General features: G+C 35.1%; 1 protein-coding gene and 1 non-coding gene across 2 annotated transcripts in view; both read right to left on the bottom strand.

Annotated features, from left to right (window-relative positions):
• Window positions 1–1373: 1373 nt before the first annotated feature.
• Window positions 1374–27676, bottom strand: part of LOC134854981 (uncharacterized) — a 92669-nt gene continuing 66366 nt past the window's right edge. Inside the window, exons 5-12 of the mRNA XM_063871361.1 lie at window positions 21528–21680; window positions 13802–13981; window positions 12988–13215; window positions 8340–8577; window positions 7019–7179; window positions 2293–2443; window positions 2165–2209; window positions 1374–2076 (exon numbers count right to left, since the gene is read on the bottom strand). Coding sequence (XP_063727431.1) covers window positions 1374–2076; window positions 2165–2209; window positions 2293–2443; window positions 7019–7179; window positions 8340–8577; window positions 12988–13215; window positions 13802–13981; window positions 21528–21680 — 1859 coding nt within the window. The remainder of the gene's footprint in view (window positions 2077–2164; window positions 2210–2292; window positions 2444–7018; window positions 7180–8339; window positions 8578–12987; window positions 13216–13801; window positions 13982–21527; window positions 21681–27676) is intronic.
• On the bottom strand, window positions 10911–11101 carry LOC134855787 (U2 spliceosomal RNA). Its single transcript, XR_010164636.1, has one exon. It is a non-coding gene; the product is annotated as a U2 spliceosomal RNA (small nuclear RNA).

Raw genomic sequence — 27676 nt, 5'->3', positions numbered from 1 at the left:
AGAAAAAATAACAGGCCCAAGCAAAAATGTTGTGTAGGTTGTGTAGAATTTAGTTTCACCGTACATTAGTCGGTGTTGTTTTTTGCTCCAACTTTTGTAACGAAAGTAACAGACTATTTGTGCTAAATTTTTTTCTTCAGACAAGTATTGATTTTTTTTACTATGCACTTTGACGGAATTCTTTTATATCATTCAAAAAGTATTGTTGTTTTGAGATTAAATTTGAAATGATAATTCACCTGTGATCATTATTGAAGAAGTTATGGGGGTTAGAAAAATTGTCATTTTGACCAATTTGGGACAATTAACGCGCGATATATTTCGCGCTATTAACGCGTAAGCGGAGATTTAATCCGTCTTAGAAATCGTTACAAATTGGTTGAAAGAAACATATTTGCCATAAATGATTTGTTACAAGGAGATAATTTTATCCTTTTGTACTTTATATGGCGTGTGGGTGATGGTTTTTACAAAAATTTAAATCTAAGAAAAAAAGTCCTTGCTTCCATGATGTCAACTGATGAAATTTTTGACGTAGAATTACAAATTTGGAGCAAACTTTTGTGGGTAAAACCCAAAAACAAGCAACGTAATTTTTTTCCTGTTTTTATTATATATGCATTTTTACTTATTCTTCGAGAAATCACCTGTTCGATACGTGGCTCCTTTTATCGTTTCACGTGAGAGCAATGCAGTGCATCGTGAGCAATGCAAATAATATTGACACCGCCTGAATTTTTTTCGAAATTTGGTATGAATTGTAACTATCTAAAATCAAATACGTTTGATCTTCGTAAACAACCCATTAAAACCAATGGCTCATGCAAAAACTGCGTTTTTGTCAACTTGGGGTAAACGGTAAGATAAAATATTTTGTAATCAGAAGTTTTTTTTCGTTTCATACACACGAGTTTTACACCATGTTATGCATTATGCATTTGGCTCCACTTGTTTGGTATCAGCATTGTTGGATCAATTGAAAGACCAAAATGTACAATATCAAAGCTCAAAAAATAAATTCAGAGTGAAAAAAGGATCAATAAGATTGAGGCGACCTTTTTTCTGTCCTAAATGAAAAAAAAAACAGTTATTAACGTGCTGCGGCGAACAGTTTTTGATATTCAGATACAAGGCTACAGCACCAATCTTGGTACGTCGCTTTGTTCGATGAGGCAATGGTCGCGCAAACAGAAACTTGCAGAAAATAGTGAAATAAATTTCAATTTTTTCTTTTTCAAAATTTTTCTCGATACTCATATAAAACAAACTTCAGTCGGTCTCTTGATTGCGTGCTACGAACACATCAACCATCTATTTTGCGTTTGCTGACGTCTTTTTGTAGCGTTTTACCGTTTTTGCTCGGGGGAGACAGCTCAATTGGTCACTACGGGGGGGAGATTGCTCAGTTGATCCGCATTGTTGTTAGACTGAACAGCAAAGTAGACATTGTCCTCGACCATAAGAGGTGGGGATGTCACATACGAAGATTGGTTGTCATCAGGAGAAGGAAGCGTCTCTTTTTGGTATCCGTCATTATTAGGAGTATGTTCTTGGCTCTGCAGGTAGAGGTTATCGTATCCCTGATCCGAATTCATATTGTCAGCGTTAAGATATTTCATATTTGGGTTGTCGTGGTTCGTGATGACGGGGTTTGTAACATAGTTCAGGTTGTTGCACAAATAATTTTGGTATCCGTCATTATTAGGAGTATGTTGTTGGCTCTGCAGGTAGAGGTTATCGTATCCCTGATCCGGATTCATATTGTCAGCGTTAAGATAGTTCATATTTGGGTTGTCGTGGTTCGTGATGACGGGGTTTGTAACATAGTTCAGGTTGTTGCACAAATAATTTTGGTATCCGTCATTATTAGGAGTATGTTCTTGGCTCTGCAGGTAGAGGTTATCGTATCCCTGATCCGGATTCTTATTTTCAGCGTTAAGATAGTTCATATTTGGGTTGTCGTGGTTCGTGATGACGGGGTTTGTAACATAGTTCAGGTTGTTGCACAAATTGGGTGCAGTTGGTGAGTTGCTTTGTTGGAGACCAGTACGGTGAAAATAAGCGGGTTCTTGGTACCTGAAACATTTCAGTTTTGGTTACACCCCTTTTTAGTACAAAAAGTTTCTTAAAAAGTTGGTTCGTTCTGTTAAGGTAAAGATCTTACTCAGTGTCAACTGACTTTGCATTCTGATTGCTTCCACCAGCGCCTCTGAAACGATACATTCAATTCATTAATCGAGCAGAATAAAATATAGAGACTTGAGTTCAAAGCAGAAAAAAGTTTTAAAATACCCTTCGTTATTTTGACACAGGAATATAATTGCAACCACCAGAACAGCCAAAATGATCAGTGCCAACACGCATCCCACGACAGAGCCAAAAATTGGGGCCAAGTTGGACTCATCTGAGTTTCCAGTTCTCACTGACGCCGATTTATTCACCGCTGAAATGTATCAATTTCGGCTTGCTTTTGTCCGATTCGTAGCTATTTAATTGGTGTTCACCGCGTTAGTAGAAATCTGAAATTTATGCAACAGTCTGATTTTATGAAGTATTTGCTGGTGAAATCCTAGGGCTATTCATTAGCATCAAAAAGAAAAAATCGGTAGCGCTAATGTCAACAGTTTTCATACAACAATGGTTTACGGTAAACAAAACTTGGACAGACGACAGTCATATGATCTTAATATTATGTTACCAGATGAAAATTTTTTCACTCAATATTTTCCATAGCGTGTGGGGGTTCAATTAGGAAATTGAATTAAAAATAAAGTATTTTGTTCATCGATTTATTCAAAAATTTTTCATCGACAATGAATGGCACTCAGGCTATTCATCGTTTTTCCTTAGTACGCCAGTCTTGATTGATTTTGATCTACTGGAAGGGTTTGTGGTAATTGGACTGAATTTCTTAATTTTTGGTTGGAAAGAATTAAATTGGTCAGTATTTGACGCGCACTCAATTTATTTCAAAGACAGGGGTACTCATGGCAGGGACGGATTTAATTAATGATGGCGGGGGCGGACAACTCCCCTCCCCCTCATCAGGGATTTGGCCCTCTCACCAATCAAAGAGCCCTCCGTTTTGTATTATTTTATGACATCCAATTTCGTTCGACCAAGCCTAAAATTTTACTATAGGCGCCGTCGACGACATTATATGCTAATTTTAAAGGGGAGCTCGCTCCGATCAAAAACGCAACTTTTTGGTCAAATTTTCCCAAAAAAGCACAAAAACGGTATTTATATTGTTCTGGAAGTGCTCGAAAAATTATTTTGGTCGAATTAATGAAAAGGTTGTCCACTTTTTTGAAAATCTGCCCCCTTTGAGAAAATCTTAGATCGACCGCAGACTGGTGATTTTTGATTCAAGGGAAATCTAAATTTCATGCATTGCGATGGTTCAAAATCCTACTAGAAAATACTTGTTTTTTTTTCAAGAAAGATTTTCCAATGGAAGTAACATTTTTTGCGACGATAATATGCTTGCATAAAAAATTATCTTGAATATTGCCGATGTGTTTATTTAGTTCAGATTTTATTTATGTGAACAAGAATCAAACTTAGCTTACAATTTTAAACACAGTTTTTCAAACTGAATTAAAATTAGGCAAAAACTGAGCGAAACAAATTGCTCAGAGTTCAATGCAAATTCTTTTGCAAAAAGTAGCAAATCAAAATTTACTGTTTGGAAGTTACTTTTTAAAAAACATATTGCAAGAAAGCCTTGCAAAAACCAAACAAAATTCCAGAAGAAAAAATCTCCAAAAATAAGAATAAGAAAATATTTTGCTGGATAGCCAAAGTAGATTTAGTGGATTGCTTCCCTAGGTTTGTTCTCTCTCTTTCTTTCTCTCTCTCTCTCTCTCTCTCTCTCTATCTCTCTCTCTCTCTCTCTCTCTCTCTCTGTCTCTCTCTCGTAACAACACCGCAATGTGGTCCCCAGACAACGCTAAGAGCAGTACACAGAGGGGGCAAGTAACCTAATCAAGTACAGTGTGCTGCCCATAGGGCAGTCTCGTCCGCGCGAAACGATCGCAAGAATTTCCAATTGTAATTTAATTTCGATGAATATAAGTCCAATTACAGAAGCTCTGAGTGGTCAGAATTAAACCTATCACTCTAATCCGAAGGAGCGGATCTGCCAATTATCAACAACATTGCTTAATGGCAATTTAACTTCCAACTAACCGATTCTCTCTCTATAGATAACCCTAATTGACTAACTAAACGCAAAAATTACAAACAAAGACTCAGTTCGCCTCGCTAAAATTAATAGTACCTATACCGGGCACTACTCCTATGAGCTGTTTTAACCGATTTCGTAAGCTTCAAGAACCACTGTCCTCACTCTGATGTTGTTCTGATTCTTGAAGCCTCTCCAATTCTTTATCTTTCTTGAGACTTCGTTTTAGTTAAGTCACGCCATTACATATCAGTCTTGACATCTGCTTAGCTGAATCAAACGCACATGGTTTTTGACCACGTCCCTCCCCCTGTCATCACTGTCTTGCGCCAAGTTCCGTTTTTTCTATCAATCTATTCACGCTTATTAGACACCCGATATGTGGTAAGTGTCACAACTTGACCAAGTAAACGAAGGTCATAGGATCCTAATCATTTAATCCCTCACCTCCGTGAACTTCAGTCCTCGAGTTCAACTCAACCTCTAAACCATGCTAAGTTTATTCATGAGCCTAAGGTCTTTTTAATTTTTAACCCATTAATATTACGACCTCCCGGAGGTATGGAAATACCCTTTTCATAATTAACAAGATCACTTCCAGCAACTAAAACTTCCATCTCACTCATTTCCAATCTTGACGTTCTAGCTATTAGGGGAATTTAGTTTGCCTTTTAAGAGTCGAACTAAATCAAAAAGTCACATCCAGTGAGCTAAGTAATTTCACCGACCCTCGATTTTCCTCTGGAATAACTTGTCTTAAGTCTTCTTGTTATGCTACTATTAGATCATTTGCCATACCAAGTCCATTTTAAAATTATTCTACTACCCCAGGGTTGCAATTTGGAAGCTATATCTATATCAAATTCTGCTTCAGTTCTCAATGAATAACTTTCCTTCTAGTTAATAGTAACTTGACCAATTCCTTTTTTCAGGAGTTATTACTTCCCAAGTTATCCCATTTTTAAGGTCCTTTATCATTTTCTCCAGAAAAAAGCTATTAACGCTTGAATGAGTCACCGGAGGGGTTTTATTCAGAAGATTATTTTTCCGGTGTTTGTATTTAATATCTATTTTTGCAATAAAATCAAGATACCCTTGCTCAATATTTGCGTAAATTGCCTATTTCCGGTCTTGAAGGGTGTTTTTTCAAGTGATAAACACTTGCGATCCAACCGTTGGAAATAGTACGTATTATAACACATGATTTATTTCGCCATTACCTATTTTGGCTCAAAGTTTAGGCTCCCTGCGATCAATGGGCCCGAGAGTCGACGTCCGGAAGTTAATGGTGGGTTTGTTTAAATAGGGCATAAAGACGGGAGTGGGGGTCATGGGGGTTTGCGGTTCTAAACTTAACCTTCTATCAACTGGGCCTAAAACCTTCTAAACTTTGAGCCCAATAAATAGGCTAGTTGCCGAGTTCTGATAGGGCAACTTACACCTCCCGTGACCGTTATCACTTGCCCCCCATGGGTCTGAGGGTCCAAATTTGTGCCTAGTTTTACCCCCTCTGAGTTTCAACAAGTTTGCATAATTAGTCCCGATTTGGAGGGAGTGGCTCGCCGATTTTATCCGGCAAAGGAGTGACGTATTCTTCCAAACTTGATCTAGTCTAGGCGTGACTCATCGTTTACCTATCTATTTATGTTAACGAGTATTAACCTGAAGTACACGTGCTTGAATTTCGCATTGTAAAATTGTGTTCGACCTGAAATTACTTTAAGATGAAATTTTATGATTATTCCAAAATTGACGTTTTTCTAGTGGCCAGATCTAACAATCGTAAAGGCATACTCCGTGAGTGCTCCGTAAAGGCATGCCCCGAAAAGAGAGAAATGCTTTCCGCCGCAACACACCAAACACTCTACGGCTTCGGGAAAGTCGCATTACCTGACAAAGACGCTGCTACTATCCTGCAGGATTTGTACGAAAACGAATTAGAGCACCAGGGTAGTTCGGTACGCTTGGAGCAAGACGCATTCTTGGGATTTCATTCAATTTCGCTACGAAACCATTCTCGCGCCCTCAGCTGTGCTTGCAACGGCGGCCAATTTCTTTGTCCGATTATGATCGACGACGACGGATCGATGAGACGCATTAGTTTTCATGCCGGGGAAACGTTATCCCGGAAGTTCAACTTTAAGATGGGAAGCAACCCGTTACCCATGGAGGACAATTCCACAAATTCCACAACGGTAACCGTCATCCCATTATCAGTCAATTCATTTCACTCCTTTCCATCCTAGGCAATCCTTTTAAATCGGGGAATCACTGAAACGGATCTACATAAACTCTCCCAGCTAATTGGGGTTAATTTTTAGGAACACGGTTCTCAACAAGACCCCCAAATGGCTATATGTAGCGGGAAATATGCGGGGTCGGGCTTTAAGAGCTGCCTAGTTAAGCCTAGAATTTCATATTCCACAGCCAAAATAGGTCGTTTTCACTGTATTAAAATCAAAATATTTGCTTACAACCGAATTTCAAGCGTTTTGTGCAGAGTTTTGAAGATGTTAAACTTCCAGAAGTTAGTGGGCTTTATAAGAGGCTTCTCGCGAATAATTTTTCTTAGTTAGCCTGGGAGTTTAATCGCAAAATTTTAAATTTTAAAATTGCGAAAATATCGTATAAGGTTCTTGAAAATTTTAAAATTGCGAAAATATCGTAACGTTTTGAGGTATTTTTTTTTTGTAAAATTTTGTGGTTCTTCCATTTAATCTCTATTCTTATGCCTGTTTGGGCCCAACAAAAGTTATTTAGTTCGAATTGTTGGTAAATCAAGGTTACCAATATTTTCCAACTCAGTTCTCTGATTATGGTAAGTTCGCTCACCTGCATTTGGAGTCTGTACCGAAACAGAGTTGCTCTGGACCTCTTGTGAAAACTGGGTTGCCTGCGCTTCAAAAACGTAGGTTCTGTTGGCTTCCAAGCCACTAATTTTCAATGGAAAAACAGATGGAAGAGGATCTCTCATAATACCATCTACGAAAAGCCTGAAATACCAGATCGTTTCATACTTTAAAAATAATAGATAATTTAAAGGAAAGGAATGGGTTTTTAGAGGTAAACTACTTGAAAATATCCAGAAAATGAATGCTAGAATACGTGGTATTTTTCAGAAGTGTTTGAGTAGTTTGTATGTATTAAATTCATGAACTATAGTTCATTTCATTATAGCAGTTTCATTTTCAATGAAAATCAGGTGATATTTTACAAGCGGTGCAAGATTCAAAATAAATACTTAAATCACTTTTTGTTACCTTGAATAGTATGTATGATTTATTTCAGAAGGCCAAGTTTTTTGGCGAAAGAAGTAAAACTTTTTAGAATTTTTGAATGATTTTTAATTTGGCACAGTAATGTTATGAAAAAACCAACTTAATTGCATAAACAGCTGATGCTTTAAAGATTGTTTTGTAATAACATAATACTCTGCTAGATGAATTGTTATTCAAAAAATCATATTTCATACTCTTTTTGCCAAAACCTTTAGCTTTTGAAACAGAATAAAAATACTGTTCAAAGAAACAAGAAATTATTCAAGAATTTAATTTGAACCTTGCACCATTTGTAAAATATCACCTGATTTTCCGCATTTAGCTATTTCTAGCCCAGCCACCAGCTGCCAGAGCTTGATTTGTTTGGCTTTAACTTCTGTTTTTTTTTTCACAGCCACCGAACAATTTTATAAATCAGTTGTCTAACATGCACATTTTTACCTATCAAACTACTCAGTTTTCAGATTTCTGAGGTGCATGTTTAGTCAGTGGCGGATCTAGGATTTTCTCGAGGGGGGGGGGGGGGGGGCGTGTTTTTAAATATTTCGAAAACTTTGCGACCTGTTTCTAGTTCGACCAAATTGATTTTCATGCCAAAAAACATGCCAAAAACATGCCAAAAAAGACGTTTTTGTACATTTTTAAAATTTTTGACCGAAAAAATCGCCTTTTTTTCGGCGCGTGCTCTCCCCTAAAAATTAGCATATATTGGCGTCGAAGGCCCTATGTTCCGTCAATAAAAAAGATATCTCAAAAGGGGTCGGCAAGGGGTCAAATCCCCGAGAAAGAAAGGAAGCGTCCGCCCATACATACCCCACCCAACCCCCCCCCCCCCCCCCCCTAATCCGCCCCTGTGTTTAGTGATTGTTTCAAACCTGACGTTTTTGTAGTTTTGAAAGTAGTCTAGATTGATTGAAACGGTCGATCGATTCAGAAGTACGGCGGACAAGACAAGAGTAGCAGCCTCAACTGATACAGACACCCAGTTACTATATTTCGCACATACATCACCACTTGGGCAAGTGAAGAAAAACTGAGCTGAAAATATGTGACTGGCACTGGGGTCCAGAGACACAGGCCAGCTGTATGTAGTCCCACCGGCTATGTGGATCGCTAAAACAAACATCAAATCAAACCGACCTGAAGTTTGGACGGTCTCAGAAGGGGCGGAAAGGGATGAGTATTGGAAGTTAATTACTTATGTTGGCTCTTTTTACTTCCGGCCCCCGCCTCACATGAGCATCATTTTTAACGAAAGGTTTTACAAAGTCAATTATGAACAATTATGAGAGTCAATTATGTTTGTCATGGCCTGATCAGTCCATAAGTCGGTTTTCTTTTTCCTTAGCAATAGAACAATGTGAACAAATGTTTTACATGTAAAATTTTGCATGTGGTGGGGAAAGAAAGAGAGACCTTCTATGCAGGGACGGATTTGGGTTTTCTTGTGGGGGAATTTTATAATAAAATTTTAGAAAAATTAGCTCGACTTTTTTTAGAATGACCAAATTGATTTTTCGAGCTCTCTTAAAGCATTAAAAAGACCCTGCTTCGGCCCAGTTTATGCTGCGCAGGCAAAATTTTCAAAAAAAAGAGGTCAAAGAAGGCATTCCACGCACTTTTTGGATAATTTTGACCAAAAAACTTCAGGGAAACGGGCATAGAACAAAATAGACCAAGACTGCACGTATCAGGGCAAAACTCTGAATGCTCCGACTGCCTTTTAAGTCTATAAAGCAGTTATAACACGAAAATTTAAATATAATAAAACAAAAGGAAGTTTTTTTTAATTTGAGATTTTTTTGAGAAAATGATCCCCCCACTCGTCATAAAATACAAAGTGATAAGCTTCGTTCAACCAATTTGGAATGATTTGTAAGATTAAATTTCCGCTTACGCGTTAATAGCGCGAAATATATCGCGCGTTACTTGTCCCAAAATGGCCAGAATGGAAACCATTAAAACCCCATAACTTTATGAAAAAAAAACTCAGGTGAAATATTTATTATAAATTAAGCTCAAGACAAAAAAAATATTTTGAATGATATATTTAAAATACCGTCAAAATGGCTAGTTGAAACGTCTAAATGTGTCTCAAGAAAAAACGGCCCGAGCATAAATATTACGGTAATTTCGTTATGAAGTCGCAAATCCTCCGGTACTTTCGTTATGAAAGTCCGAACATTAACTTTCACCTTTCATGCGGACTTTTTATTTTGATGTATTTATGAAGAAATTGAGCTCAAGACAACAAAATGTTTTGAGTGATATATAAAAAATACCGTCAAAAGCGGCTAGTTGAAACGTCCAAAATGGTCTGAAGAAAAAACGGCCCGAGCACAAATATTACGGTATTTTCGTAATGAAGTCGCAAATCTTCCGGTACTTTCGTTACGAAAGTCCGAACATTAACTTTAACTTTCTAGGTACATCATTCTTCTACAATTTTGTCCCTCAAATTTCTCTCCTATGAATGGTCCTTAGTTTTTTTTCATTAGTTTTTATAAAATAATCTGTATAACATCGTCTCATTCATGTTGATAAATGTTTGATTCGATTTTGTTAATAAGGAAACTACACTGCTATCTTTAATGTGAAGATTTTCTTCAAAAAAAAGGAAAAAAATTATATGATAGCCCAGATAATGCGCATCTTGGAAGTTAGGAGTTTTTTTGGAAAATTGTCTTCTTTTTTTGTGATATGGGTTTAAATTCAAGTGTGGAATATGAGATGATCGATAATTCAAGCAAGAATGGAAATCTAAGGCTTTGTTTAAATTTTTGTTTTCAATTTATCTAATTGAGTTATTTTTTTCTAGATTTATAAATATATATACTATCCAACCGTTGCCTGTGAAACAATGTAAAAAAGCGAAGCTCAATTGTGAATAACTCATGCTACAAATTTATTTCGACCAAACGATATAAAAAGTAACCAACCGTTGCCTGTGAAACAATGTAAAAATGCAAAGCTCAATTGTGAATAACTCATGCACCAAATTTATTTCGACCCAACCATATGTGATTTCTTAACATTATGCGGTGTGTATATATGTATTTATTTATATAGACCTGCAGTTTGTTTTTAAGAAGAAAATTTGAACACCTAAGCCAAAGTGTGTGCTATAGTGATCAAAGTGCGTCATTGAGTAGGTAACAGACGGAAAAAGTTTGCTTATTCCGTACTGAAATTAATAGTTTAATTCAAATCTGGACATCAAAAAAAAACAGAGAAAATCTGTATCACTCCTGTGGCATGTCGCTTTTTTAGACATGATCATATCTGAAGCAGACATGATCATTTATAAATTTACATGATCATACCTGGCCCAGACATGATCATGCCTGGAATTACATGATGAAACCTGAAGCAGGCAGGATGATACCTGACTTTACATGATCACACCTGGATCAGACATAATCATGCCTGAAATAACATGATCAGACCTGAAGCAGACATATCATTATGGTAGTGTAAGACCGAGACAGTCCGTGAGTCAACTAAAGCAAGCTTCGTTGTTAACTCAAGAAGCGAAAATCAGTTTAAAATTGGTGCCAGGCAATGCCCAGCATGTCAGATATTAAGCTGACAAGAACAGATAGTACCCATGGTTTCAGCCAAAAGGCCGAGAACCGATAACTGAAACAAATAATCTTTTTTCTACATGCCTCAGTCACAACAAAGAAACAACAGCTCGGACCAAAAAACCTTCAAAATATCCGACTGGTTCGGGAGCTAGATCGCTTTCGAAACAATTCTTTGGCAGTCATTATGATTCTTTGCCTAATCAAAACACCCTGCCAGCTTGTAATTCTATCGTTAAACTACAGTGGACTTCATTAGAGCCATCTGCGTTTCGGCCGTTATATGGCGCTAATTTTTTGTACATGATCAGACCTGAAGCAGTATAGTCATTTCTGACCAGGTATAGTCATGTCTGACCAGGTATAGTCATTTCTGACTCACGTATATTCAGTTCTGATCAGGTATAGTCATGTCTGACCAGGTGTAGTCATGTCTGTTGAGGTATAGTCTTGTCTGACTCAGGTATAGTCTGCAAACGGCCGAAGTGATCACATGTGAAACAGATATGCACAGAGCTGGAAAACAGCTAGTGTCTGACAATTGTATGACCAGAAAATTGTGAGAAAAATTCGGTACGGGATTCCTTTTCTCAAATCGAGGATAACACATCCAGAAGTGCAAGACGAAAAGATCTCTTCTCGAAGTAGCAATGCTCTGACTTTTTTATGGTTTGATCGATCGTTCATATGCTCCAAAACATGTCCTAAATTACCAAAATTGGCTATCATCAGCCAGTGAATTTATGTTATAGGATTTGGATTTTTCTTAAAAATTTTTGTTTGTTAAACCATCAAATTAATCATTTTTTAAATAGAAACAACAAAAGTGATCTATTCGCCAGGGTATGAAATGTCGCTTTGTTTAATTCATTCATTTTAGTTATACAATTTACAATTCTTTCATTATACAAAGAATATTAACGTTTTTTATGCCGAAAATTTTTTCATCGTCTATGGGCTTAAACCCTTTTCATGCAATTGTTAGTTATTATGTTTCGAGTACTTTTAATATTTCCAGCTTTTCAGCGTTAGCAGATTGGCTGTAAATGTACTTTAGTGTGTGAGAGTTAAATTGAAACATCGTGTGACCCCATCTACTTTGTTTCTATTCAAGCTGAAACAAAAACTAAACTAATTTGTCAGATTCAAGTGAGAATCACTATGAAAAAAATTTTACTCAGAAATTAAACTAATTTTTATATCGGCCAAGAGCAAGTGATCTGAACTACACTCACAAAAATACCAATATCTGTCTTCACGGCACAGCTATAGACGCAGTTTTTTGTAATTTTTTGTTGTGAACACGTGTTTTTAAAAACAGTCCTAACCATTCCTAGGGTTTATCTTCAAGTTTGCACTAAAATATTTACTTAAAAAATTGATTCATGCAAAAATTTGTAGTAATTGCATTAATTCCTACCGCATTAACCCTTGTATCTCAAAATCTCAAAAAGATCCCGTTAAAACTTTGAGATTGCGGTAAATCTCCTCTTGTTTGAATTGTGCTCAAAAATCAATGATGGTTGCTCAAAATTTTAAATCAAAAATGATTTTAAAAAAACTGAAGATTTTAATTTTTCTCTATATTATTTTTTGGTTGGTGAAGTTCATACCTATACAAGACTTTACACGATTTTGCCCAGTTTCTGTTGTTTTTTTGCGAAACCCATACTTCTCCATTGCGCGTTTCATGATGCGACTTTGCAGGACTTTGTGCGACCGTTTTCAGCAATCACGCAAATTTGCGTGACCTGTGTTGCGACTTTGCGCTAGTTAAACCTCAGCGTAATTTTAATTTTTGGTTGCACGATGTTTATTTCTTCAATCAACTTCGGTCGCGACATAAATCGCATAAATTGACCCGGGTAATGTAATAAAATTAGTCTTCACGACTTATCGACACTGTTAAAGACCGATTTTAAATTAAAAAATTATTTACGCTGATTGACATCCTTGCTGATTTGAGATTCAAGATTGGCTGCGTAATTTCCCTGAGGAAATTCCCAATGGATCTCGGTCATCATTGTTTCAGCATTCAAGCTGCATACCAATTGGATCGGGTCGGGTGGGTTAGTGCAGGCAGTGACATAATCTGACACCACAGTTATTCCACTGAACGAATCTTCAGCTTTCAACTGGAACTTGTATTTAATTCCCGGAGACAAGTCTGAAAATGTTTTGTAGTCAAACACTCGGTCAAAGAAGGGCATGTTTGTAATAATTTTATGCTTATGCAATTTGCTTTATAGCTATAAGTTAAAAATTCATATCCTTTCCTTTTTAAACTTAAAGCTTGGCCTCAAAAACTAAACAAAAATAAAGATCTTTTTTAAACACGTTTTCTGGTATTTAGTCAAAATTCACAAACAATCCCGCCCTAGATAGGCATAAAGAAAAACAATCAAGTATTAAAATTAATTTTCAAAAAAACTCAATAGTAATTATGAAGATGGAAGAACCTATGTATCAATATACTTTTGGAAGACCCTATGTATATTATAGATTTCAGTAGATCGAGCATGGCGTTAAGTAGTTAGAACACCATATAAAACAATTCATAGCTCGAATTAGATCAAATCTTATCGTGTTTTGAAGTTTTAAGAGAAAAATCTTTATTAAAAATGATAGACGAAAATCTCAAATCTGTGCAAAAACTCTTACCATTGGCTTACCAAGAACCAAAAACAAACGTAATACCTTCACTTTACAATCTTCACGTATTAAACCATTGATAATTTTTCCCAACGTTTCACCTGTGTCACTCCAAGGTTCATCCAAGCCAGAGTAGCCAGGGTACGAAAAAGTTTTCACCCCGACATCGTCACGGTAAAGAATGTAGTCAAGTCCATATCCGGAATCTTGAGTGGTCAAATTCAATTCGATTGAAGTCTGCGTAGTTTGCTGTGTTGTGGACAGGCCGACATCATGGGGGCCTAAATAGGATGAGCATTTCATGCGCGAAGGACCGAATGAGCGAAAAAAACGTGTGGGCCAAGGACCGAAGACAAAATTAGCCGAAGGTCAATTTTTAAAAAGAGGCAGTTGCCATTCAAAAAAATGAATTGAATGAAGACATATTTTGCTTCTTTCATTACGAATCCTTTGAAATGTAAAATTTGTTCCAATTTTGCGGCGATCAATGACATTTTGAAAACTTTGCATATTTCTGCCGTTTTTATATTCGGCCATTATCAATACTCCAGTCCCTGGAAAAGTTTACTTTCTTTCCAAAATTTAGATTACTGAAATCTGATCGGCTGATTTATCTTTTCGCGCATTCGGTCCTTCGCGCATGAGGGATTCCACCCATTTGTCTAAGACTTCATCAAAATCATACTTCATCAAAGTAGTCGCATAAACGAACGATCATCAGTCATCGCAGAACCAAGTTTACTGCATAACTATTACTAAATCTTGATGGTCCGTACTTCCCCTGATACTTTTGATTAACCCGGACAAAATGAACTCTTCTTCTGTTTTTTTTCTATACTAAAAACAAGAATAGTCTGTTGGTGGGCGACTAGCCCAGAATGATAGACGAAATTAGTTAGATAGAAAAAATTCAAAAACACAGAAGTTTTGCTCCGCGCTTTTTGCTGTCGATAATTTCCTGCAGCTTTGTTTTGTAGCAAATGAGACCAAATTAGATCGGAAAAGCAAATACTTAGAGCGATAATGTAGTAGAAAAATGTTGAAACCAAGAGGTAAAAGTCTAGTTGAATTGAAATTGTGAGGTATGCTTCATGGAAAAATTCTTCTATTATAGTCTGAAATCTGAAGTACGCAGAACAAACTTTCTTGTCAATTAGACCACTTTTTGTTTTATTTTTACAATCGGAATCACTGCCAATAGGGTTTTCAAATGTCACTCTTAAATCCCTATGAATTTTCCTAGAGATAGGCAAAACTGGCAAGGAAACTTTTTTAGAAACGAACCACTATTCGAGAGTTCTCGGATCAATTATGATAATTTTATGACAACAGACCGCATCCAAACAAATATGTATTGAAACTCCGATAAATAATCTTTTTTGTATTTTTCATTTTTTTGAGAAAAAAAAATTAAACTTTATGAAGAAAACTCAGAAATCTTTTGATTGTTTTCGCCTCAAAAGAAACTGGCTTTGAACGTTTTTCGTAGAAAACAAAATCTTTTTTTAATTTTGCAATCTCGGTTTTTCCATTTTTAACATAACTCAATCACTCTTCAAAATAATCATCGGAAATTGCAAAAAAAAAAACTTTCTGAGAGCATTTTTGTTCCAATGAGATTTCCCTCAGTTGGTGTAGGGAAAACTTGTTTATAAAATTCGAATACTGAATTAAATATGATATATAAATAGATAGAATAGAATAATGAATATAGAGTTAAGGTTTCCAGATTGAATAAAGATTGTATAGATTCACATGAATATTTTCCACTAGATTTCACACATCAGGCTTTCGCAACTGGCCCTTTCACATTCTCAAGTGACAAACGATTAGGCTGGTTAGATTTGTCCTTGAGTCAAAATACTGCAACATATTTAGAATATATTAAGACATAGTTATATAAGATATACATAAGTAAATAGAATAAAGTGAGGTACCGAGGGTCGCCTCATGACATTTCCCCCTCTTGAAGAAAATTAATCACAGTATAAATTTTTGGCATGTATAAAGTTGAATAACGAGGAAGGCGCTATTGCACTTGTTGATAAATTGGCCCAAGCAAACCAGAAAACAAAATAGAACAAAGTTTTAAGCAAGTTTCAAGTTTAAGGATTTTTCTCATGTTCGTCAATTCTGATTATCTTAAACGGAGTAGTTTGTTCTTTAGTCCTCGGGAAAGGCAACTGAGATCCTTTTCGGACAGTTGGGGTGAATGGTGTAGTAAGCGTCTGTTCTGGGACTGGTAGCTGTGGCGAGGGCTCGACAGGTACGGATTCCGTAACGCTCTTAACCGAATGGCGAAGAGGATCGCCGAAAAACCTCGTCGGTTTCTTTGACCGTCCGGAAGATTGGGTGGAGTCAGTGTTGGCTTGAGCAGCATGATCGGGATCCTCCGCATGATCTGTGGACGCCGGGTCCTGAACTGCAACTTGTGGATCATCCCCTGAAGTCTGTGGCTTTAGTTGAGTGGACGAATCATGAGGCGTTGCTAAAACTCCTACGGATGACGTCGAAGCGGAGTTCGTCAGCGGTTGCACAATCGGAACTTTAAGGATAACATCCGCAGGAGCCAAACTTTGAGGCGCAGAAACGGGTGTCTTCACCAACTCAAGCTGCGGTCCAGTGATAAACGAGTCCTCACTTGACGAATCTGCCGTCAGATCAATCACTTTGCCCTTAGAAGGTTCGCTGATTTGCCTCTGAACTGGAGAAGTAGATGGCTGAGATTGAGGCCGAGGAGCAATTCGCCTTTGTAATCTTTCTTCCACCTTGCCAGGCGTAGCTGAAAGCTTAGGGTGGTTAGCGTTATATCTTAGACTTAAATGATTTTTCCGATAGACTTTTCCTTTAACAGTAATGTAAGTATGGTCCGTAACATGAGTAATCTTGATTTTAGCTATCTTGAATAGAGGCTTTCCCGATTTTCGATCAGAAAATTTCCGAAAGATTTTGACTCTTAGAGGATCTTGCAAAACTAGTTTTTCTAATTTACGTGTTTGTGAGATTCTTTTTGGCCTCGAAGAATGCGAGAGTGCTGGGAATGCGAGAGTGCTGGTGCTGACGTATCTCGAACATTGTCATAAACACGCAGTGCCACTTTCGTGATCCCCGATTTCAGTGAGTTCGCAAGGTCACTAATACGAGCAGCCAATTCGCGGAGAAGCTCTTGTCCATTGTTGCGGAAGCACATTCCGTTTCCACTGCTTCCAGATGTTAGCCGCCTTTGCAAGGTTCTCCAGGGCCTTGTATGGTTGACTATCCCCTTCACGATTGTCCACACCAAAAAGAGGCTTGAATATATAAGGGACGTCCGGACTGTACGACGCTCCACTGGGTACAACTTTAGCTCTATCGCGGCTGTAGTCTTGACTCGATCGCTGCTCCGGTGTTAGGAGGTTTCTCTCCAGTTCTTGCGCTGAAGCAGGAGAATGACAAACATTATCACGCGCTATCGAAAACTCAGTGTTAGGCTTTCTCCCATAATGTAGCTCAAAAGGAGATGTTTTTAACGTAGAATGTTTTGTTTTCCGAATATCGTCGATGATTTGTTGTAAAGTGGACTTCAAATTTTTAAAATTAGGATCTAGTTTTTCTGTTCCCAAGTTTCGTTTAATGGTCTGAACCGAACTTTCCACCAGCCCACACCTCCGATGATCCCCCACCCTTGTGAGGATATGTTTTATACCTAGTTTTTTCCAAAATTCTTTAACAACATCAGAGATCTGTCCGAATGCTTTCCGGTATACCATGATTACGAATATACGATCGTAAAAAATTGAATATTTTTTTCGCACTTGTTGTCTTAGTTAACATACTTTTTTTTAATTTTGAAATCTCGATTTTTTTCATGTTCAAAATAATCATCGAAAATTGCAAAAAAAAAAGAAAAATTTTCTGAGAGCACTTTTGTTCCAACCATTGAAAATGGGGAGGAACTTTGTACTCGTATGTGTTTTTTTTTGTTCCGACAATTTGAAAAATGGGGAGGAACTTTGTGATCGGGTGTGCTTTAGTTTTCTTCTTTTTGTTTTCTATGCAAAATAAGGTCCCAAAAAAATTTATCGGAATGTTTGGAGTGATATACCATACTAGAGACCTTTCAATCGTGTTTCGATCAACATCTAAAATTTTCAAAATTTCATTCCCAGTGTCGAGAGAAACTGGTTTGAAATTTTTTTTTTGTTCTAATTTCGAACTAATATGATATGAGCCTGTAGGCTTACAAAAGCATATTTAAGCTAATTTTAAGCCGTGAAAACTTATTTGTACTCAAAACGAATTGCTTTAGGTTTTTTAGCACCATTTTGTAAATAAAGCTTAAACCTTCCAAAAATTTTAGCAAAAACTTATGAAAATTTTTTTAAAAAGTTTTTTCACAATATTTTTTGTCATTCTAGTAATTTTTTTAGTCGATTTTTGTGTCAAAAACTGTTTTCCGAATGTTTTTTTTACTATGACTGTCAAATATGCCTTTTTTTTGTTCAGATTTTTTATCACACCATGCGGAAAAAACAAAGCTACTAATTTGAAAAAAAAACGGAATTTGTAAATTTCTAAGACTGTGGTCGGAACATTCTGTGCTACTTTCACATTAACCAGCTCTCCTTGTTTTTCTTGTTTTTTTTGTATTTTCCACGCAAAATCAGATACCACAAATAGCCAATGGACTGGGTTGAGTGATATATCATATTAAAGCCATTTCAGTTCTGTTTCGAACCACATTATAAAAATTTCAAAAGTTTTTTTAGGGTCGAGAAGAACCAATTTGAAACCTATATGAAAAAATTCCGGCAGAAAAATTGAAATCAAAATTTGAATTTCTTAAGTTCTTTTCTGATTTTGTAGTAATTTTTCTTCAGAAAACTGTTGCCCGGTTTGCAAAAATTACTATGATTATCGAATATGCCTAATTTATAGTTTTATGTCAAACCCTTGTATTTAGAAAAAGGTTTACTAATTTTGATTTTAAAAGTTAGATTTCAAAAACTTTTTCATTTTTTTTGTCACCCTTATATTCTTAGATGGAACAATTTGATTTTCTTGCCACTCCATAAACCTTATAGGGACCCTGCTTTGACCAAAACTTTGGGCTGCAGGCAATTTAAAAAAAACAGTTTTGGGACTTGTTGGAAACTTTGACAAAAAAAGTTTTTTTTTGGTGCGCACGCATCTTCAAAGCTCTCTGCATGTATTGCCGCAAAAGACGACTTTAGAAACACGGTTAGGCTTAATCGGCAGAAAAATATCCTAAATAAAAGGATTTTTGATTGGTGAAAAGATCGAATTACCTAAGTTCACACTTGATCTTAGGTGAAAATTTCAGGTGAAAAAGGAAAAATGTTTTTCTTCTTTTTAAAATTTTTTTCTAAGAAAAAATGCATTGAATAAATTGCTCAATTTTGTTGAAAAAATAGTCAAAACTGAAATTTTATTTCGAATGAAATAAAATGACTGATTTCTATGAGTACCCAGATGCATTTTTTTGTTTTAATATCTATAGATCTGCAGAAATATCATACAGGCGACTTAAACGTTATGTTCACTTTTTTTGTTTCGATTCTAGGAGTACGATGTTATGATATCCTGATTAGAGCCAGACGTAGATCTAGTTTCTCAGAAGTTTATTGAGGAGGCGTTTCTTCAATAAAAACTTTTTAAAAGTTGTCGATTTTTTTGTTAGATCAAAAAAGAAATTCTGAGCTTTACTGAAGCGCTTTAAGAACCCAATTCAAGTGAAAAATTTTGCCCCGCATACAGCATCGGCACAAAGATATCCTAAAATAAAAGGATTTTTGATTGGTTAAAAGATCGAAATCGGTAATTTCACACTTGATCTTAAGTGAAAATTTCAGGGGAAAAAAGAAAAAATATTTTTCTTCTTTTTGAAACTTTTTTTGAGAAAAAATGAATTTAATAAATTGCTCAATTTTGTTAAAAAGGTAGTCCAAACTGAAATTTTCTTTCGATTGAAATAAAATGACTGATTTTTATGAGTACTCAGATGCATTTTTTTTTGTTTTAATATCTATAGCTCTGCAGAAATATGATACAGGCGACTTAAACGTTATGTTCAATTTTTTGTTTCATTTCTAGGACTACGAAGTTATGATATCCTGACTAGAGCCAGATGTAGATCTAGTTTCTCAGAAGTTTCTTGAGGAGGCGTTTCTTCTTTAAAAACTTTTTAAAAGTTGTCGATTTTTTTTTTAGATCAAAAAAGAAATTCTGAGCTTTACTGAAGCGCTTTAAGAACCCAATTCAAGTGAAAATTTTGCCCCGCATACAAAACTTTGCAAAAAGTGAAACATTTTTTTTGCAAGCTAATGTTTTGTAGGGTGGTGATTCCAATTTTTTTAAAATTCTATAAAGGTGGTCTCATTGAGAAGAAAAACTTCTCTGATTAGATTATTTCGTTTAGAAGGCTCCTTTCAGAGAACTTTAAGGCTGGTCAGCCAAAATTAGTTGAAACAAAGTAGCACTGAAAACGAGATCCTTCAGAGTTTGACTTCCACAGACTTTGATAATTAAATTAGATTATATGAATAGATGATAATATATCTACATATATACGTTTGTTGCTGGGTTCCATAACAACAAAAGATTTTGTCAGATATATTTGTGCGCAACTTTTGTATCCGAATTTCAGCTACAACAATCACGAACAAAAGATGTTTTAGTGCAATTCAAACACGGGCCTGCACACTTTTGCGCTCTGCTATAAAAACGAGCCTTGCGCCGTATTGCCATCATTTTTGAAGCATTGCTCAGAATCAAGGGTGGGGTTGGGTTGGTGGATGGTTCTTCGACAATCATAAGCCTTCATTCGGGAAGTCGGCATCCTCGCTATCTGAAAGATCCCGTTTTAGTGCTAGTTTGTTTCAGCTAATTTTAACTGACCGGCCTAGAAATTCTTTGAAAGGAGCCTTCTAAACGAAATGATAATTCAGAGCAGATTTTCATTTTACTGGGACCATCGATCTGTTTAGAATTTTGAAAAAAAAACACTTGGAATCACGACCCTAAGAAACTTAGGGTTTCAGTTAAGCTCAGAATTTGTTTTTTGATTTAACAAAAAAAACCGACTCAATTTTTGAAATTTTTCCTATAAAACCGCCTCGTCAAGAAACTTCCGATAAACTAATTCTATATCTGGTTCTAATCAGGTAAGCATAACCTTGTAATCCATTCGAATTAAAAATTCAGTTTGGACTACGTTATTGACAACCATTGGGCATTTTCTTCTATGCAAATTTTTTTCAAAAAAGACTTTTTTCAAAAAAAAAAAGATTTTCCCGTCAAAACTTGAAAAATCTACTTTAGATCAGGGAATTCGACCCCCTCAATAACCAAAATTTCCCCCTCGAGATTTTTTAATCACATCCACTTTGGGCCAATCAACCCTAAAATTTTTCTAAGACATGTATATATGTGTGTATTGAGGGGAGCACTCGCCGAAAAAACAGAAATTTTGGTTAACAAAATTTAAAATGTTGCAAGACGTGCCCATTTGTGATTTTTTTTTCAAAAATTTGCTTGCTTCGCTAACGTTTGTCAAATGCCACCCCCTCGAGATAATCCTGAATCTGCCTCTGCTCTAGATAAAAGATAAATGATTTCTGTAGCAATTTTGTAGAAATTGTATACGATTCAATTTTCAATTGGGAAACTGGAGCAATAGCAATTTGTCCATACACTAAGAGAATAAAATGGCATAACAATCAATTTTCTTGTTCGGAATTGTATGAAATTATTTATCTTACATAGAGGGCAAGCCGGTTACTTGTCCTTTTTTGCTTTCATGCTATTTCAATAGTATAAGCAACTAACGTGTTCGTATCGTGTTCGAGATAACGTATTCACTCCATTGTTCCACTGGATTTGTTTTAGGGCAAATGTGGACTTGTGTTATGACGAAAGTAAAGTTGGTGAACCTATCGTTGACAGTCACCGTGGTTTCTGCATTAAGTCTGAATGGACTGTCTAAAATAACAAAGGAGGAACTTGATAGTAACCAGACACTTGAAAAGAAGTATTGGTTTTAGCTATTAAAGAGATCTACTAACAATACCTTTATTCATTAGTAATTTTTACTAATGAATACCCACCGATATAAAAAAAAGTAGCAAGTTAGCATTCAGGAACCAGTTTGAAACTAGTATTTATATCCAATTATTTTATTGATAAAACTATCTCTAAAACATTAGATAGTGTGACGAACAGACGGTGTACATTATCTGAAATTACCCTATGAGTGAGCCACCCCGGATGTAAACTCATCGGTTGCGACCAAGAATCTCGAACAAGACCTCAACAAAATTAGATTTAGCAAATTCAAAATTGAAATAAGATCGAAAATACATCACAAAATGTTCGATAGTAAAGAAAACCTATTAAGTATGTCTCTACGTCCCAATAAGTCTAGTCCATTACTTCAAAGGATACGGCAAACACCATGTCAAAACCTGAAGAGCAGACCGAGCCCCCATATCATAGAACGACGCAGACTGCAACGATTAATTCTCTACAAAGTTCTCAACTCAGTAGATTTTCATTCACTAACATGGAATAAGAAAAACTTAGATCAGTAAGATTCATTTCCAAGCGATATACTTCTCAATGATGTACACTAGAATATACCAGACCAATTTAAGATTAATCGTTCAAATTCGAAAATCTGCAGTAACTTGAAATAACTTTTGTAAAATTAAAATAAAAAAGAAACAAAATAAATAAAAAATTAATTAGTATTTATTCAAAAGTTAGTTTCATCAAATTTATGGAAAACTCCTCCTTGCTTCTCAAGGAAAATTATCTTCTTTAACGTTGCTTCTTTCTATCTTTATCTAAATTTAGCAAAAATCACAAACTAATCTCATTTCAAGTTTCCAACATAACCTTTTCTTAAGCTTTTAACCTTCAACTTAAATCTTGTCAGTGCCTATTCGTAATTTAATTCAAGCTAAATAAATCTTAAAACCAGATCATCAAGGCTATCCTTGAATCTTTAAAACTTTAAATTATTTTTCAAAATTTATATAATATCAAATAGAACAATTTTGTCCCCCTACCTCTTACATACTAGTTTCTAACAATCTCAAACGTCGATTCACTCTCCGATCCTTATAAACAACCCAGGACTAATTGAAATGTTTCAAATAACTAACCATTCAATTCAGGAGACACAATGAAAAACTTCGGTTAATCATCTTTCACTTAAGCCTCTCTTCTTAGTTGACCCAGGCTCAAACACATCGTGAAACTAGCAAGAACTAAAACTTTATCTAAAGATCTTTTTGTGTTCTAATTAGACCTGGACCTTGTAGATTAGTTTTTTATTCTCCAACCCTCGATCACAAATCATAGCTCCAAGTGAGATTGTTTTTTTTCTTGTAAAAAACTTTACCACCGAGAAAGTATAAAATCATTCTAACGGATTGATATAGTCTCTCTCCAACCCGTCTAAATACGTCAACATATCACCTTGGATTAAGATAAACTCCCAAAAATTGTAAAGACTAACCGTTTAAGGATTAAAAAAAGCTAACCCTTGAATTTCGCAACCATCATTCTAACACATATGTCGGGAGTTAACTTAGGAAACAAACAAACAAAAAAACTCCAAACTATTTTTGATTAAAGACGAAAGATATGATCTGGTAATTACACCACATAAACAAAAAAGTGAAAACACTAGATCGGAAAAACAAACAAAAAAGAAAGCAATACAATCGAAGTTCTACCACCACAATAATCAGATCAATCATCACACCAAAAACAAATAGCTAATTTTGAATTATAATTCTCAAAAGTGTTCACAGTAGATATTAAAAAATTTCAACATCCAAGCTCAAGAAAAAACGAATCCCAAGTTTCACAAATGATGTTTTCTCTATCATTTATAGTTATATTTCTATATTAGAAACTATCGAAACATTTTATGTATCGCTACCACAAATATCTCGAAACGCATTAGTAAAACGAGAAAAAAATCGTTTCACACATTTTTAGAATCATTTCGTCAAGCACTCACTGACAAAGAAATATCACAGTAATTTAAGTAGATCTAAGAAAATCTTAGCTTGATTCTTGAAGACTTTTTTCATCACAACTTAGATTTAACTTCACAAGAAAGAAAAAAGTTTCGATCACAAACGAACGATCAGACAATATTGGGAGACAAAACAGACTATTTTTGGGATCCTGAATTGATCTCATGTATTTTTTTCAAAAATCTAAACGATAACTCAATTGCAGCAATTGCAACCATTTCAGTACACAGAGTTTATTTAAGAGTAACTCCACTTACAACTGATACCACACTTTAAAATTAAAACACAAAATTTATTGAAACTACATGCAATATCAGTTTAAATTCAACATCTATAAACAGTTAACGGAACATGAAATCTAACACAACAAGATATCAAAACTCCATCAAATTTCGTAAGCAAAGAAAAAGTCGAAACGCTACCAACAATGACACCACAAAGTATCTCACCTAAACATCCTACAATTACAACACCATCAAGAAACAATCCTTCTTTTCACAAACGAAATTGCAATCAACAGTTACACCATCCGTCGTTCCCAAATATTCGCATACGGTTTATCAAAGAAATAGGCCATTTACCAAAAAGCGACAATCTCATAAACAAAAACGCTTAAACGACACTATCTTTGCAAACCACAGTTATGATTTTTTCGCAAATTTAACATTAGCAATCCAATAGCAGGAACACTTTACTCAACACAAAAAAAATCTCATGAACATAATTATACCATACAGATACCAAAACTAGTATCCAAATCAGTATTTGTTTAATGAGAAAAAAAACGCCGACAGACCGCACTGAAAATTACCCATTTTTTTCAGCAAAACAAAAACACTCTAAATATTAGGCAATTCACAACGAATCAACAATTTAACTCTGAGAACGATAAGTACTTTAATTGAAAACAAAGATAGCATAATAAAATTCAACAAAAAATCACTGAAACGATAAAGTTCAGCCAGATTATATTTTTCAACCAGATGTTTTCGAACCTTATATAATTTCCCAACAACCACGAAAAATGCAACAGCAATCGTTTTGAAAACAAAAACTGGGACAAACCAGTAAAATCATGCAATCTCGAAAAAAAACACTCAAGGTTACCAACCCGAATCAATGAAACTTGAAATCATGTTAATTACTATTTACAACAACATGAAACAACAAAAAAATCAACATACAAAACTTACACAAAAACCAAAAACAGCTGATTCACTGCAAATGACAATGAATCCATAGCTTATGGGTGGATCACCTTTATTGTTTAATAAAACCCTCATGGTAATCACAGGCAGAGACCTTTTAATTCTCAAAAGGAGGTTACATAAACGCTGTTACAGCAAACCTAAACTTAAACATAGGCCCAGAGTCTATAAGCACACCACTTCATCAAAATCGGATTCAAAAGCGTACAGCACTGATACAAACCACACTCGACGGCGCAGCCTAATTTTTTTTTCAATTTTACTCATTGAAATTAAATTTGTTTGGACACATTTTTTTTCAAGAATTTTCTAAAAATGTTCGATTCTGAATGAAACAAACAGCATCAAAGAGTTTCATGTAACGAAACTCGTAACTTCTGAATGAAGCGATACAATAACTTGCAGAAACAACCGAAACTCTCACGAAAAGCTTATTGTCTCAGCACACATGATACAAGATTACGGAAATGAGAGAATTTCTAATGATGTTTTCAACATCACAAGAAGAAGAAATTGCAAAAAAAGAGCATCACATTCATCATCAATCCGTGAAACCGATATAGGTTTTCAAAAATTTGTAGACAAATTAGAATTAGAGACAGAAAAAAAACTAGAGGAAACAGAAAATTTAAAACTACAATACGTGCTTAATGTTCAAACCACAAATTCACAAATAAAAAAATCCAAGACTCCGATAATGAACTAGCAGAACAAACCACTCATAATCTGAACATATGAGAGCAAAACCCAAATAATAGGGGCAAACCTTCCTTCAAGAAATGGTGTAACTTTTGCCGCAGAAACGAACATAGTACTGCTGAATGTAAACAAAAACAGCAAGATAATTCGAATACACCAGCAAAGTACAAACAACCAAATGAGTTTTTCTACAAACACAAGACAAAATATCAGAGTTTATTAAACGAAAACGTTCAAATTAATATTAGCTCAGTTAAACCACTTCCAACTAGCTATAGTGATAGCAGATCACAATCCCCTAATAGCAGATCACCAGACGAACTATAAAAAGTATTCACACAACCTATGTAGAAGAACAAATAGTCAAAACAAATAGTATAGAATTAATTATTCCAGATCAGACTCCACCAGAAATAACCAATCTAACTAAAATAGAAGTCGTTCAGACTCAAGTTCTCGAAATAGGTACTCTTTTAATGATCATCAAGAAATTTTTTATACAACCGCAATGGAAATTTTTTTAGACAAAATAGAACAACAGATCACTAAGTTGTTGTAACAACAGATCATTTAAAAAAAACTACAAAAAAAATACACCGTAATGGTTCAAGAAGCAGAATTAATAATCATCAACATAGATCAAGAAACTATTCAATGAGGTTTAGAATATGAGCAAACAATTCACAAAATATAATTTCAGAAAACCAAAACTATAGAGGTAGTACACAAAGCCTAAACGACCAATTACTCAAGTGCAATCTACAGAAGAAACACCTCCAGACTCCCCAGATATTGACAATTCGGAAAATTCAGAAACTCAAGTAAATTTGTCGAAACGATTCGCTCACATTCTAAGCCCCGTAGAACCTCGTTTTGCTCACCTCGGCGAAACAATTCACAATATCCAACTTGACAAAACCAAAACTATAGAGGTAGTTTAGCAAAAAATGAATGACAAATTACTGAAATAAAATCTACAAACGAAATAAATATAGACTCACCAGATATTGACAATACGGAAAATTCAGAAACTCATCCAAACCACACACACTGTGAGAGCAAAGGTTACGAAAAGGAAACCAAAAACATTATAGTCATTAACTTAGAATTCATCATTAAAACAAAAACCAACTCAATCGAATTACTATCAGATTGAACACCCTAACTCAGAACTTCAAGAACCATCAAACAATCAAGACAACAAGAATCATACTCCTCAAATTAACAAAATTTACTCAAAAAGGAACAAAAAACACCCAACAATCAACATTCTAAATAGCAAATTAAAAACAAAAAAAAAACCAAATAAAACATCTTTAACATTTTTTCAACGCTTAACCTCAACCTTTTTAAGATCAACATTTAAGACCACTGACAACCAAAATCATCAACCAAACTCATCAAATAACAGCAATCAAAAAACACAAAAACTGTATATGTCTGACCTTGACTTCAGACCAAACCATAAGTTTTTAGACTAATAAATTCATCCAAAAAATACGCTAAAATACATACACAGATACAATAATTTTACGTCTATATAACAACTCTATTTATAATTACGCTTCCTTTTGAGCTGTTAGGATATTGCGAAATGAATGCAAAACTATTCCTACAGAAGAAAAACATAGAGAGTATTTAATAACTTTGAAATATCTATAATCAAAAATTCTTGATGAAGAATTATCTTTTAATGTTTTATAAAAAGTTCAAAGAGAAACACCGATTATTTTAATAAAACCCCTTAAAGCAAACCAACATTTCAAATTTCAACATACCCAAATAAACTACAAAATCTTTTGAAATTTTTTAATTTTCAATATTCTCAATTGAAGAAATAAGAATTTGAACACATAGCTGAATTATTGCTGAAATACCTCATGGTTTATGCAACATCAAAGTTTGATGTTGGAAAACAAATTCACCACTACACCTTCCACTCAAATACGCCGCAGTTTTCAAAAAACAACTCGCAATTGATATTCCATTACATTTACAAGATATCAAAATTCAAGAAAAT

This window comes from Symsagittifera roscoffensis, chromosome 10, assembly GCF_963678635.1.
Source record: "Symsagittifera roscoffensis chromosome 10, txSymRosc1.1, whole genome shotgun sequence".
Lineage (NCBI taxonomy): Eukaryota > Metazoa > Xenacoelomorpha > Acoela > Convolutidae > Symsagittifera > Symsagittifera roscoffensis.
The sequence above is the reverse complement of the archived record's forward strand: the minus strand, read 5'-3'. Positions and strand labels throughout refer to the sequence as shown.